The following is a 15,481-nucleotide window of genomic DNA, read 5'->3' as shown; positions in this document are numbered from 1 at the left end:
TGATCAATCATTACAGATCCTGTATTTTTTTTTTTTAAATGTCAAAAAGCTAATAACACTGTTGTGGAAAAAAGTTACAGGACATGTCAAACCTTCCCATAGAAAACATTTGAGTATTTGGATCTCGGGTCGGTCATCAAATAAATTTTTTTCAGAAAATTCCTTTATGGTTTTCTCCAAGATGTAAGGTCAGGGGTCACAGGGTTAATAAAGTACTTATTCGAGGTACAGTGACATCGGGAAGTGTAGTGAAAGTTTTGAAGTATTTCTAGAGCTCAACAATTCTTATATTCATATCTCTATATCAGGGATCTTCAAGCCCAGGCCTTGAAGTCCTGCAGGTTTTAGATGTGTCTCTGCTTCAACACACCTGAGTCAAATATAGAAGTCATTAGCAGGACTCTGGAGAACTTGACTGCATACTGAGGAGGTAATTCAACCATTTGATTCAGGTGTGTTGGATCAGGGACACATCTAAAACCTGCAGGACGCCGGACCTCGAGGCCTGGATTTGAGGATCCCTGCTCTATATGTTACCCAGCAGTTTTAGTGGTCTGGCCCACTTGAATTAAACTGGGCTGCATGTAGCTTGTAGAATAAATGGAGCCAGACAGTCCTGGACTGTTTTTGCTTTAGGACTAGGCTTCATCCACACCTGGAAAACTGAACCTCTTAGGATGTGGATTAACCCAGCCACCATGTTATTTGCTGCCCCTCGCCTGGCTTCCCCAAACAGAATTTAGAGCCTATAAGCACCACCTCTTCATTACAGGCACAACCACAGCAGAAAAAAAAATAATCACAGGGATTGCTTGTGCATACATTGGCCTCATTATTTGAAAAATATAAACACCCATTACTGTGAATATGATAAGGAAAATGGATACCCTTTAAAAGCAGCAATAACTAAGAACAAGTGAAGCATTAATTATTTTTATTGGTAAAGGTTTGCAAAGAGAATCTCAGTTTCAGAATCTCAGCTCTGTTTTCTGAGAAGAGTCAGAAAACAGAGTCATCCTCAACTTAAACATAAAAATAAAAACATTTCTGACACAAAAGGACAAAACCTCGTTACATAAACCGTTTTACAGAGTCGTCCGGTTCAGAAAGCTTCCTGACTGAGCTGAACCAACAGAATATCATTTAAAACCCTTAAATGTTACAGGTCTTTAATTTGATACTCATCTCCTGGAAAGGACATCGTACGTTGGCTCCAATTATAGTAAAAAAGTAGAAGTGTGCCCAATATGAATTTTCACTGTAATCAGGACCAAAGTATAAGAACGTCTTTTCTGGAAATTATTAGTAAACCTCACTGAAATTACAGACAAGGAAAGAAAAACTTTTTTGGCATTAATCCTCAACAGTTCATACATTTTTACATCTTTAAAGACTTTTTATACATTCTCTGCTGTGTTCATGTCATGCCAAGATTTAAGTCAGTTTTTCTAAAAGCTCTGAAAGATTAAACAGTCTGCAAACTCCTGGAAACCTAACATACAGACACCAAACATGACGGTTACGACCTCTGTAGGCAACCGAATCTGCAACCCTACCATCGGTTCAGCACGACATGAATCAAAGGCTTCACCGTGCCTCAAACAAGCATCCTGAAGCCTTCGATCTCTTCAGCTGAGCTCAATAAGGCCAACAAACAAAGTAAATGAAGATTATAAAGCAAATAAAGTCCAGGTCCTTTTCTCAGGTGTGCATCTACTCAGCTCCGGGCTTCAGTCTTTGAACAGTTTGAGACGTCACAGTGTTCAGAATCAAACTCACACCGTTTCCTGCTCCTGTGAGTTTGTAAAAAGTGAAGATGGTGTAACTGTAGCGGGATTAGAAAATAAACCTGTTTTCACCTCCTGATAACTCCAACAGCCCGATCAACACAAAGTGCACGAGAGTCACTGATGGCTTTATTATAGGTGTGTCTGAGGACATCCAGGCTCCCCGAAGTTAAAAGCGCCGCTCGTACCCCCCCAATGCTTTTTGTTTTTTTTACATGCCATTGAAAGCAGATTTCGTATAAGATCAGCTGTGTAAGTACAGCGAAGTGCTTTGAGATCCAGTAAATATCCAGACTTTATAAAGAAAAACTCAGTGGCGAGAATTGCTCACACCTTTCTGAAAGTTTTGGTGTGTGTTTAGATTTTACCCTGCACATTCTCAGATTTAGTGGTGAGCAGGACTCAAGTTAATAAAGCATACTAGCTGAGCACTGCTCACATTTTATGGTCACTTTAACTCTCAGTGTTCAAAGAGGAAATCTTGTAAGAATTAAGTCATAATGTCATGAGGATAAAGTCTACAAAAATAATTATAGATTATAATTAATTGATTTAAAAAAAGAAAATTAGTCGTGATGTTTTGAGTAACGCGGAAACCTTTAAGCATGATCTGATATCAGTTTGATTGGCTAATAAATCAAAACAAAATGACTTGATTCTCACATTTACTTTCTGTTGCTAAGTTTGACTTTATTCCCATAATGGGTGCGCATCATGTGGAACTGTGCTTTGTTTCTGTGATCACAGCCGGATCGCTTATTCTCCTTTTCCTGGATCTGCTACAAGGTGGAACAAAAGATGAATTTGGTAACTTTGGGGACCGATCATACTTGATCGCCTGCGGGTGTTTAGCTGTCAATCTCAGTCGTATTGGAACAACTTCTGTGTTTCTGGGCTCAAACTGAAACTGAAAATTTAAAGTGAGGCCCTCATTACTTTCCCTCCACAGTTACTAACCTCCTACAGTTCCCAGAATGCCTTTGAATACATGCCAGGGAGGAGGGTGGGGCCTCTGTGCTGCTCTCTGATTGGAGGTGGGGCCTGTTGAGTCTGGAGCCTGCAGTCTTAGGGAGCCGATAGGTCGGCTCGTCCGACCTCCGAGTGTCCCTTAAGCAGTCCGAGCCTCACCACCACCACCCTCTTCTTTTTCTGCTCGGAGTCTTCATCATCATCGTCCTCATCATCCGGCTCCTCCTGTCTCTCCTTCGCCTTTCGTTTCACTCTCTCCTTCCTCTTCTCCTCTTTCCTCTGTTTTTTTGCCTTCTTCTTCCTCTTCTTCTCTTCTTTTTCCTCCGCTGCACGATCCTCCTCCTCTTCTTCCCCCTCCTCTTGCATCCCATCCTGCACTTCCTCTTCAACTACCTCCTCCTCTACTGCCATCACCATTTCCTCCTCTTCCTCCTCCTCCTCCTCTTCTTCTTCATTGTCTTCTTCCTCCTCATCTTTCTCTTCTTCCTCTTCCTCCTCCTCCTCCTCCTCCTCATCTGTCATCACGTCTCCCATCTGTTCTTTCATTTGCTCTTCTTTAGCATTCATCCCTGTGTCGCCATCCTGTGTCGGATGACAGAAACAGAGTTAAGTATCGAGACAAATAAAAGAGCGCCTTCATGTAGTTGAAGATGTGCTCATTAAGCATGTTTATTGCTAACTGTTTGGTCCTTCAACATATGAAACTCAATCTAATATTATTCTTAGTATAAACAACTCTCATAAGAAGGTTGACTTCCCCACCCTGCCTGCAGCAATCAGCATCAAGTCCACTTGTTTCAAATGAACATATGAAGCTTTAATAAGAGTTCAGAACATTAAAAGCACCGTCATCTCCCTCATACTTTATCTGTTGTGCCCAGAGGTGCATCACTAAACATCTGCTTAGTAAGAAGAGGAGATGAAAAACATCCTTAGACACAAAGAAAAACTCACTAAAGCAGCCAAAGCCACTATTACGTCTTTATTTTACATAAAAAATTGACACCCCTGAAGTATGTCTTGAAGTATGTTGGTGGCATGAAGCAGTCCAGGGCAGGTGTTTTTAATATTATGTGTGCTCCATGTCTCATTTTTAAAACAGACTGTGGCTTTTATCACTGCATTTCTGGGGCCGCTTTATAACCCAACGTGGGATTAACCCTCGTTGGGTGCTACAGTTCAGAGTTTATACTGGAATACATTTGTTAAGTAAACTATAATCTCAGCGGCACTGATACCAACTACATATTTATCTTGTTTTGAGCCCAGCTCCACTAATGATGGCACTCACCATGTCTTTGCCATTTCGCAGCCTGTGCAGCAGCAGCCTGACGGTGTCTTTGTTCTGGCACAGCCCCATGGTGTTGAGGGTTTCGAGGGCGGAGCCAGAGCAGCCCTGCAGGCGGAGCTCGGCCCCCAGAGCAGCCTGCAGGAAGTTGTTCTTCCAGATGTTCCTGGTGAAGAGAGGGATGGAGAGTGCCACCACAGTCCGGCGCTCTAGCAGCATGAAGGCCTGCTCCTCCGTCAGCTGGCTGCCAAACAAACAGAACAAATTCAAACTGCTGACCCGCATCTGATTGGATGTAAGTCTAAGCAGCACGAGAAAAATCTCCTGAGTCAAACTTACCTGTTGCTCTTGTACAGGGCGTTGATGTCCGGGAACAGCGAGCGGAGGCAGGTGGTGACGAGTGGAGCGTGTTCCTGAACCCAGTTCAGACATCGCCGCCAGGGGAAGGACGACAGTGGCTTCTTCCCCGACACCTTCTGATGGAAGGGGTTGTCTGACAGCCGCGAGAGCATCTTCATCTGCACCATCACCAGAAAACACAGCACGCCATGATTAAATAATTAAAAAACAAACAAACAAAAAAAAACTTCCAGTCACGAATACTTCAAATAAGAGAAGTCTTAAGCATCTTTCCTCACCTCAGTTTTCAGCTGCTTGCTCCAGAACTCCATCATGGGTTTCCGAGCACCTTTAGAGGACCACAGCATTTGGAAAGCAGCTTTGTAGCTGGACTTGCTCACCAGCAGCGCTGCTTTGCTCTTCTTCCCCATCCTACAGCCTGCCACCTTCTTATTATTCACCTGCGACTACAATCACACAGAGTCCCATGTTTTTAAACCACCAACGCACCAGTTACAACTTATAAGAAATGTGTGCACAAAAGCTTTTCAGGACACATTTTGTGTCATATTGGACTCTTGGAAAAGAAGTATATTTTAACAGACAAAAAGTATCAAGAAAGGAAGTGACAGATAAAAACTGCATTAGGTAAAAAGCTACAGACTGTATATAAAGGATGGACACAGCCACCATGACTAAGTCTTGCTCCTTTAGTAATAATTTATCAGTGACATGGTAGGTCCGCCATAAAGCATAATCTGCTTTATCATCCTTTCTTCACAATGATGAAAACTACAATTTATCATCACGCTGTATTAAAAAAAAAAAGACCTGAAGCTAATGACTAACACCACAAACTCTTTGGGAAAGTGTTTACTGAGGTCATTTTCCCATAGACTTCCATACACTAACATCTACTTCAGATGAGTCACCCCCTGATGTTCAAGAAAAAAGGTAGGCAGGCACTTTAACACTTCACTTTTCAGACCCAAAAGTTGCATACAGTCAGTGCCTGTAGCTCCACCCTCTCTTCTAAGCCCCTCCCACAAGATGAACATATGCCTAAAAATAAATCTGGCTGCACAATTCAAACCCCCTTCCTTAAACTCACATACTACTCTATAACCTTTGAATGTAATTTTTCTATAAAGGCTATTATGGATTTTTTTTTTTTGGTCCAATGAAGCCAACAAATGATGCCTAATGTTGTTCCAGGCTTTAATGGTATTTTAATTCCCATGTTTCAAAGGTGCTTAAAATTATTCCAGCTAGGAAAAGAATAAGAAGTTACAAATGCTGCAGCTGAACCAAGGCCGGGCCATAGCTGTGTCAAATACCAGCTTATACCACAGGATAGCGCACTGGGATCTACAATGACAGCCTGGGAAAAGTAAAGCCTCTTGAGAAGATGGGGTTAGGACTAAAAGGACAACAGCAGCAACACACAAACGAAAACGTCAATAGATTTAACTGTGAGATGCTGCCCCCTGGTGGTCGAGGAAATTGCAAAAAGTACCTTTAATGAAAGGAAAAATACCTGCAGCCCTGCACGTGGTTATATACAAACACACAACAGAGAGGATAACATTTGAGAACGGCCTTAACTTGGACATGACACTATCTGACAGACACACACACAGACAGACAGACAGACAGACAGACACACCGGTTTAGCCGGAGGAGGCTTCAGCCACAGGGTCCGTTTCCCGCTCTGTTTGCGTTTGCATTTGCTCCGGATCACCTGAGCGCAGGTCTCGCACAGGAAGGATTTTTCGTTGACCACGGAGCCCGGGAAGGCCCAATGCACAGTCTCCGGGGAGGTGAACGTGTACACCGCCCTCCGGTTGAAAGACCGGCCGTGCCGCTCGAACTCGAGCCTGCAACAGGAGCAGTTCTTGTCCTCCGGCCGCCTGACCCGCCGAGGACCACCACGATGCACAGCCGGGGACGCCGGAGCAGCTAACTCAGACTCTGCAGTCTTCTGGGGATCTTCTCCGGTCTGCGCTTCCACTTCATTCCCCCCGGGGCAGTCTACCTCTGCACCCACAGCCGGTTCGGGAAGCTCCACTTGCGGGGAGGCGGAGGACTCGGGGAGGGCGCTCTGCTCGGGCTCTCCCGTAGGGTCGGTGGAAGAGGTCCCCAAGTTGGCGTCCGCAGTGTGGGCATAGTCATGCTCGTTAGATTCGGCTGAAGGACCCGGTTCCTCATCGTTCCCGGGGTTGGCTTCAGCATTTTCACTCGCCATAACTCCAGGGACTCCTGTTGGCGTTGAGACTCAGAGACGAAGAACTCCGTCCGGATCCGGTTCACAGCGGCGCGCTAACCCTGCGAGCTAACGTTAAATCTCGCCTGCCTAAGCTCGGACTCTCGGTGAAACGCCTACCAGAGCCTCCACAGATATATGTGGAAAAGTCTGGTGGATATTCAAAAACAGTGCACTGAAAATAAAGACAGACTTCCAGCATAAAAATCTCCACAGCAGATGGAAAACACACAAGCGCTGAAAGCTACAGGATGCAGTCTCTGATAAACAAAATAGATTCCGTGTCTCCGCGAGGCAACAAGCCGTTATGAGCGCCCCCTGTGGTGGGAGGTAAACACTACACTTCCCAGCTGTATAATATATAATCACACAAATGAAACAGCTGGGAATGTATCTGTATGTTAACTTCTATTTTGTTGTTGCTGTTTTTATTGCCTTAAGACACTACAGACCTACATAGTTTCTCATGTTTGGTGGTAAGCACATTAAGATTACATGTAATGAAATGCGCTATATAAATAAAATTGGCACATAATGAAATAATTAAATACATTAGTAGATGTATGAAATAAATTTTACTCAAAATTGCACTGTTAGTTAAAAGTAACTGTCATAACTGATCAAAACTATATGGAAGTGAATGTGGTCATGCACATGTGTGGTGTGGAGGGCCAAAGTGAATGCACAGTGTTATAGAATAGAATGCCTTTATTGTCATTATACAGGATGTACAATGATATTGGAGATTATCCAGGTCAAAACTATCATAAAAAAAACTCCGGGTGCTTAATTTTCCATATTAAAACTTCTATAGTGTAAAATTCTATTGTGATTGTTATTCTAGAGTAAGGTACTCTCCGTATTGATTTAGAACTAGTCTGTAAAAAAAAAAAAATAATAATAAAAAAAAAAAGAACTAGTCTGTATATAATGCATGAGTCGTTAATGAAGAAAGAAAAAAATTAAATTGAATTTTAACAGTCACAGGATGTAAAACTACACAAATCACCAGTCAAATTGTTTTTTATTCATTTGTTTGTTTGGCTTTAATATACAATACCAGTCAGAAGTTTGGACACACTCACTCATTTGTGTAGTTTTACATCCTGTGACCATTAAAATTTTATTTTAAATGAATGGATGTGAGTGTCCAAATTTTTGACTGGTATCTTGTGTAATTAATATTTATACCTTAAAAACTCATATTTGTTTTCATGTCTGTATCTCATATTCTTACAGCTCTATCGTTTTTTATTATTCATTCTGGTTGCACACTGTGGGTCAAGGGAAAGCTGTCACCAACCTGTCGCAGGGCTAATAGAGAGACACACAACCACTCACCCTCACAGGCGATTTAGTATCACCAATTAACCTAACCCCACTAACTGCATGTCCTTGCGACCTTCTTACTTCTTGATGTGAGGCAACAGCGTGATGCTGTCATTTATTTATTTATTCTAACATTACCATGGCCGCTTTTTTTTTTTTTCACAGATATCAATTCCGGATTTTTTGAGTTTGATATTTCTCTCTTTCGGTGTCTCTGCTTTTATTTTGACAAATCTTACCGGAAGTCTTCAGTATAAATTATGGACGAACAGCCTAGCTAGCAGTGTCTCTCATCTCCAGTTGTGTTTGTGGTTGAAACGGTAGTCGGCAGTGATGGAATGGTTGTAGGTAAGACCGGACACAGTTTTTAAATTTAAATTTTTAAATTTTTTATCAACGTGTCGGTGTGACGTCTGTTTATATGGCCCTGATGCTATCAGCTAGCACCCGTTAGCCACAGCACACTGAGCAGCAACCTCCAGCAGATCTGTGGTCACTCAGAGGAGGGCTTTAACTGATTGTTTTCATATCTTAACAACTCCACAGGTAGGTTAGATTTTGGTCTTGGTCTGGAAATTATCTAAAAATGGCCCCGCTCTGTTACTCAAAAATTCATTAACTAATAAATATGTAAACACTTTCGGAATTTAGAAGTTAGTTTCCTCTCTGTGTGTTTCTGTTTATCTGCCAAACCTGAGATTAAAAACACAAAGACTGAAGTGACATTTTCAAATCTCAATATTTATTTCACATTGACAGCAAATGGAGAAATTCAGAAAATACTCGCAGGAAATTTGTAATGTTTTTGCTTCTAGCATTTATGTGAGTTATTATTATTATTATACCACACCATGAAGATGTGGGAAAGAGTTGTTGAAGACAGGTGATGATAAATGAGCAGCAGTATATCTTCATGCTGAGAAAGATCAGTACAGATGTGATCTTTGCTTTGGGAGTGTTGATGGAGAAGTATAAAGAAGGTCAGAAGGAGTTGCACTGCCACGAGAGGAACTGTGATACTGCAGGAGGAAGTCAGAAGTGGCAGAGAGAGAACAGAATGCCTTTATTTGTACAGAATGTACAATGAGATGTGAGGTTAGTGCAGGACGTGTATAAGGACAGTGAGACAGTGGTGAGGTGTGCAGTAGGAGTTACAGATGGGTTCAAGGTCGGGGTGGGATTACATCAGGGCTCAGCTCTGAGCCCCTTCTTGTCTGCTGTGGTGATGGGCAGGTTGACAGATGAGGTCAGGCAGGAGTATCCGTGGAATATGATGTTTGCAGACAACATTGCGATCTGTAGTGAGAGTAGGCAGCAGGTGGAGGAGAGCTGGAAAGGCAGAGGTATACTCTGGAGAGAAGAGGAATGAAAGTCAGCAGAAGCAGGACAGAATAGATGTGTGTGAGTAACAGGGAGACAGGTGGAAAGGTGAAGATGCAAGGAGCAGAGGTAGTGAAGGTAGATGAGTTTAAATACCTGAGGTAAATCATCCAAAGTAATGGACAGTCCACATGAGAGGTGCAGGCAGGGTGGAGATGAGTGTCAGGGGTGATTTGTGACAGAAAGGGAAGGTTTACCAGATGGTATTGAGACCTTCTATGATGTATGGCACTGATAAAGAGACAGAAGGTGAAGCTGGAGGAGGCAGAGTTGAATATGTTAATATATTCATTGGGAATGACCAGCATGGACAGGATTAGAAATGAGTACATCAGAGGGACAGCTCGGGTTAAGCAGTTTAGAGACAAAGTTAGAGAGACAGGACTGAGATGGTTTGGACATATGCAGAAGAGGGATAGTGGATACATTGGACAGAGGATGTTGAAGATGGACCTGACAGGCAAGAGGAGAAGAGGAAGACGACAGAGGTTCATGGATGTAGTGAAGGAGGACATGTGGAGGGCTGGTGCGATAGAGGAGGGTGCTTGGGATAGGGTGAGATGGATGCAGATGATCCACTGTGGCAACCCCTAAAGGGAGCAGCCGAAAGAAGAAGATAATTATAAATGACAGAGTTTATACCACCTCTCTGTTTGCTCCTCGAGGCTATTAAACCACTACTGTGCTGTGCAAACTATCAGCTGTTGGGTAGCATTAATGTAGGTGTCAGGATTTGACAGGAAAGAAGACTGAGTGGAATAAGAAAATCTCTGCGGTTCTGCTGCACTCACTTTGAACCACACCAAATTAAAATTAAAATTGGAAGAAGCAGTACTTGGAGATTTTCAGCCTTTCAGCCACAGCTGGGTCTGATTTGTGATTTTAAAACTTAATCACGGCTCATTAAGATGCTGTTTGAGTTCCATTAATCAGTCGCAGTGTGAGCTTCATTCATCTGATTTAAGAAACACCTCTCCTCCCCTTCCTCACCGGCTGGCTGTGTGGAGAGGACACATTGGTGACGCAAGACTAATCAGCCTCGATTAGTCTTCCTGATCGTGTCGGCTGCTGCATCCGCTTGTTGCTCATCTCTATAGCGACCGTCTCACAAGCTGTTCGCCCTCTTGTTGCAGGTGGTGGTGGAAACTGAGAAATGATCTTCTCGATCACCTGAACTGAAGAAACGACAGCTGCAGATGGAGAATGGAGACCTGGGTCAAATGGTATGTATTACTCATGTTGAGAGGTGGTGCTGGGCAGTAACCGGTCTTAATTTCACACCGTGATAAAGTGTATCCAGTCTCTCCCCCTGTGGGAGCAGGGGTTAGGCTCCAGCCCCACCGAGAACCTGAATTGGATAAGCAGAAGAAGATGGATGGACGGCCGGACCAGTATTTGTAGCAGTATTTTAAAAGTATTGCCAGCTGTGTCTAATCCTATGACACAAAAATTAGCATAAGACAATAAATAGTGCCATCAATGCTGGGTGTTATGACCAGAAACTCAGGGTATTGTTTTAATTAATATTAATTTTTCCTCAAAGGGCTTTTACTAGTTTACAGTGGCTCTTTTTTTTTTTTTTTAATCAGGAGTGTGGAGAATATGAAAAGTTTTATTATTGTCTTAAAAACTTTAATAAAGCAAAGTCAGCTAAACAATAAAATAATCCACACAAACTCCTTTTGGACACCAGTTAAGGGGCGTCCACACAGGAAGGGGTCTAGCAGTGAAATGTTTGCATTTGTCGCCCTTGCAAAAGGGGGAACGTGCCAAAAGTGACATCATAACTACTGACACGTACCGGGCTTGGCGTTGCTTTGGCGTGGCGTGTACCTCTGCATGAGTGCACAGGCTGGTCATTTGTTACTGTCATCTTAATGATTTATCAGTGCAGAAAAATGAGCTCAGAGATTCTTAGATTTCATTTATATAGCGCCAAATCACAACAGCTGTCGCCTCAAGGTGAAAGAAGAAGAAAATACCCCTTTTTCCTTTCTCTTTTTAAAATAAAAGTACAACTGATACAACTATTTTGAGAAGCTTATAGTAAGGTTGTCAGTTTGGGGGGGGGGTTCATTTCAAGAGGACGAACAGTGATGCTTTGCAAACATAAAGTCACAGAAATTGCACAACAACTCAGCAGGATAGAAAACGTGACAGGAAAGGCACAGCAAAAATGTTAAGCTTTAGCAGAAACCTAAATGTTGAGTTACTGAAGTATTTAGTCACCATACAGTTACAGTATTACCAAGGTTTAAAGACCAGACTTTACAAAAATGACTTTTATTCAATTTTTTTTCTTCAATATGACCTTAAAGAGTGACTTAGACCATGAACTCATCAGTAAAGTGTTTACAGAGGTCAGGGCAAAGGTCCCCTTTCCCATAGACTTCTATAGGACAGTAAGTCTTTGCAACTACAGATATCACCCCCTTGGTGATAGCAAACACCGCAGCACACACCTGTTTTTAAATTATAAGCTATTTATGAAAATAATAACTGGACACTGACAAAATTATATCATGATGGGTAATGCTAAGCTCTGTGCTGCATTCAACAACAGTAAATACAGATGGAAGATGAATTAGAGAGCAGGGATGCAACAACCATGGACAATTGCTCAGGTAGTTCTGCACGCACACACACACACACACACACACACACACACACACACACACACACACACACACACACACACACACACACACACACACACACAGTGACAGGGAACCAGATATAGAAGGAATAAAGAAGTTGAAACAGAGAAGAAATTGAAGTTCTGTGTTGTTGTTTTTGTTTGTTTTACATGTTAAGTTTTGGTCTCTAGACCAAAAAGGAGAATTATTCAGGCTATGTTCGGTCAGCGTGCATTTTGGGGAGTCTTCTTCACACACTGAGGTTAATTATGGAGTTCCACAGGGTTCTGTGCTAGGACCAATTCTGTTTACACTATACATGCTCCTTTAGGCAGTATTATTAGAAAGCATCGCCTACATTTTCATTGCTGATGATGATCCCCATGCTGTGGTTTTGACATGAGCCCCAATTTTATCTATCCATGAAGCCAGATGACACACACCAGTTACTAAAACTGCAGTACTTGTGCAGTACTAGTACTGGCTTACTTGTGGTTCCCTCCCTTCACCCCCAAACGGTCTTAGCAGATGGCTGCCCCTCCCTGAGCCTGGTTCTGCCAGAGCTTCCTTCCTGTTAAAAGGGAGGTTTTTTTCCTTCCCACTGTCACCACATGCTTGCTCATATGAGGTTGTCTGATTGTTGAGGTTTTCTCTGTATGTTTTGTAGGGTCTTACAATATAAAGCACCTTGATCTGACTGTTGTGATTTGACGCCATATAAATATATCCATGATATATTTATATATCATTTTATCAATTTAAATAAAATTAAATTGAATTTTCACAGTCAGATACTACTAGTTGCCAGTATTAATACAACATAGTATAACCCTCAATGGCTGTGTCTCTGTTCACCAATGTAGTGGTATCTGGGGGGGGGGGGGTCATATACATGAAATTGAGGCCTGTATACTGGTACAGGCAGCGATGGAGATGAAGCTGAGAGATTATTTTAGGATCTATTCAGTTTTACATGTAATTTTGTGCTCAGTTATAGGTGACTAATGCATTTGAATCTATCATTGTGCTTACATCGCCTTAGAAAGGAGCAACAATCTTTGCATAAAACCATTTGTGTAGCACACGGTGGGGGCTCAGCCAGTTTTTGTGGACAAAAAGCATGTCCTCATAAGGAAATGACTAAATCAGAGCATGTGTGTGTTTGTGTTCAAGCTTTTATTTATTTTTTTTAAATGCAAACATTTTTCTGTCCAACCTGTCCTGCTCTCTGGCAGCCTTTCAGAGAGCCAAACATTTCTGGCATTTGAATGATGGCACCTTTGTCCTTTTCTGTGTGTGTGATCTTGTTTTTGTCTGTTTTTTTTCATGGATATTTTAGGCTTTCCTCACTCTGGTCTTGACCTTCAAAAAAAAAAAAAAAACATCTGAGTATAAAAACTAGGGATGAGCTGCTCAAAATTTTTACAACAAAATTCGGGCACTTCAGTAATGGTTTTACTTTACAGATTATTGTAGTGTTGTGTCAAAAAGCTGTAGTTGATGACCAAATTAACTTTAAAGTCTCAAGCTGTTCCTAATATGGTTTTAAACACAAAAACCACTGGAGATGCAACTTCAAATTACAGAAATTGCATTTTATTGAAAATCAGTTTCCATCAACTCAGAGAATTTAGACAAAAATAGACAAAGGTCTCCCGGGGGGGTTAAGCCTTAGACACACAGACCCCTCCGGACCCTCGGTGGCTCTCACTTTTATAGAGAGTGGATTACTGTGCCCACCCTTGGCTGTAAAATTCCCCTCTTGATCTCATCTCTGGCAGGTGTTCCACTCAGACAATCCAGTATTTTCCAGTTCTCTGCTTATCACCACCAGCTGGTCGCTCTGACCTGTAACACTCCAGTTTCTCACTCTTCTGCCAAACCATCACCATCAGAGGAGCACAGGTGCTGTCCATCTTCCACATGTTCAAAGACAAGAATGTGGCATGAAGGAAAACTTTGATATCCCACTCATAATAGCCAAACACAGTACATGTAGTGCACACACATGTGACTTGACTAGATACTCAAACTTAATATACTGATCAATCATGCTCAGAACACCCTGTATGTGGGAGATAAAATGCAACACTCCCAGAATATGTAAGGCATTATATGAGAACTATAACAGTGTTGTGTAGTGCAAGTATTTATAAAGCTCCAGTGTTTGTTTACTGTGAGTTCAAACATGAGATAATGTTAAACACTCCAGTGTTAACTACTTTTCCAGTGTTTAGTAAAAATGAGGTGTGATCATAAACTGTGATCATTGATTTAATGATTATTGTGTGTGTTTGTGCGGGTGTGTGTGTGTGCGTATGCGTGTGCATGTGTATGAGAGTGAGAGTGTGATGTTTATTGTAATTGTGTGTGGGTGTGATATTTGTTGTCTTTTGTATGCGTGTGGGGTGTGTGCATTTGGAGTGTGGGTGGTGGGTGGGTGGAGCATGGTGGTGTCCTGGGGGTGTGGCCACCTCAGGCCCTGGACCTGCCTTCCCTGCACTGCGGTTGGGTGTAGGGAACTGGGGTGTCTAGTGAGCCAGTAGTTAGCTGGCTCTCCTACTCTGGGGGCGGGGGGTAGTCCTCTGACTCTCGGTCATATTTATCCTGACCCCTTCCCTCCTCCCACTCAGTTAAACATCACATTACACACACGTAGGTTTTTGGGGGAGGGTCCTAGTGCTGCAGTGAGTATGGCCACCTCCTCGGCTCTGCTCGCTGTGTTGCTTGATGTCCCACTCCTCCTTTTTAATTGCATCATTCATTTCACAACACATCATAGTACATATAGGGCCTTGGGGGGCAGGTGTGTCACACAGTGGTTAGTGGGTGGCGCTGCTGAGGTGGCCCCACTTGTCTGTTCACTGCTGCCTGCTCCTCAATTTATTTACATTTTAGACATTGAGGGCCTGGGGGGGCAGTGGCGATGGGCGCTGTTATTCAGTGCTCATATTACATCTGTCCCTCCAATTTTTATAGCACCATAGCTTTCACACAGTCTCATTACATACACTCACATCACCCCAAACACGTTGGGTGGGAGGAGCGGTTGGGCGGGTCTTCTCACACCCCAGTTTCATGCACCCTGCCTGGGGTGGGAACTGGCTTGTTGTTCGGGCTGGGTTGGCTGCTTCCCTGGATTGCCGCTGGCTCTGTACTGGTACCCGCGCTCTCACATTAGGGGTCCATGTATGGTGTGCATGCGCGTGTGTGTGTGCGTGCGTGCGTGTGTGTCTGCGTGTGTGTGTGTGTGTGTGTGTGTGTGTGTGTGTGTGTGTGTGTGTGTGTGTGCGTGTGCGTGTGTGGACAGCTGGGCCTGGGTCTGTGGCTTGCCGAGCCTTGGCAATTGTGGGACACGGTGGATGGGCAGGAGTAACCCCTCCCTACCGCTCCACGCTGCTCCTCACTGATCATCACTGCCACCCCTGGGGTGTGGGTGCCCGTGTGTCCCGGTGTATGTGGCCGGATGTCTTGGTGTGGTTTCTGACCC

General features: G+C 43.0%; 2 protein-coding genes across 2 annotated transcripts in view; one reads left to right on the top strand and one right to left on the bottom strand.

Moving 5' to 3' along the window:
* Nucleotides 1–945: 945 nt before the first annotated feature.
* LOC115780999 (bromo and FHA domain-containing protein DDB_G0267958-like) lies at nucleotides 946–6,903 on the bottom strand. Its single transcript, XM_030730479.1, has 5 exons — nucleotides 6,050–6,903; nucleotides 4,683–4,850; nucleotides 4,384–4,562; nucleotides 4,048–4,288; nucleotides 946–3,338 (listed from the first exon to the last, which is right to left on the bottom strand). The coding sequence occupies exons 1-5, from the start codon at nucleotides 6,626–6,628 to the stop codon at nucleotides 2,853–2,855; spliced, it is 1,653 nt and encodes a 550-aa protein (XP_030586339.1). The 5' UTR covers nucleotides 6,629–6,903; the 3' UTR covers nucleotides 946–2,852.
* A 1,290-nt stretch (nucleotides 6,904–8,193) lies between these two features.
* The window catches only part of kctd6a (potassium channel tetramerization domain containing 6a), a 28,149-nt gene continuing 20,861 nt past the window's right edge, over nucleotides 8,194–15,481 (top strand). Inside the window, exons 1-2 of the mRNA XM_030729354.1 lie at nucleotides 8,194–8,323; nucleotides 10,489–10,578. Coding sequence (XP_030585214.1) covers nucleotides 10,552–10,578 — 27 coding nt within the window. The 5' untranslated portion in view covers nucleotides 8,194–8,323; nucleotides 10,489–10,551. The remainder of the gene's footprint in view (nucleotides 8,324–10,488; nucleotides 10,579–15,481) is intronic.

The sequence above is a fragment of the Archocentrus centrarchus genome, chromosome 5 (assembly GCF_007364275.1).
Source record: "Archocentrus centrarchus isolate MPI-CPG fArcCen1 chromosome 5, fArcCen1, whole genome shotgun sequence".
Classification (NCBI taxonomy): Eukaryota; Metazoa; Chordata; class Actinopteri; order Cichliformes; family Cichlidae; genus Archocentrus; species Archocentrus centrarchus.
The sequence above is the reverse complement of the archived record's forward strand: the minus strand, read 5'-3'. Positions and strand labels throughout refer to the sequence as shown.

Bases quoted from the DNA above. Each gene is read 5' to 3' on its own strand.
- LOC115780999 (XM_030730479.1), bottom strand. From the start codon at position 6,628: ATGGCGAGTGAAAATGCTGAAGCCAACCCCGGGAACGATGAGGAACCG. The intron at 4,851-6,049 runs GTGTGTCTGTCT...GTGTGATTGTAG, and splicing joins AGCCTCCTCCGGCTAAACCG to TCGCAGGTGAATAATAAGAA. The intron at 4,563-4,682 runs GTGAGGAAAGAT...GTGATGGTGCAG, and splicing joins GCAAGCAGCTGAAAACTGAG to ATGAAGATGCTCTCGCGGCT.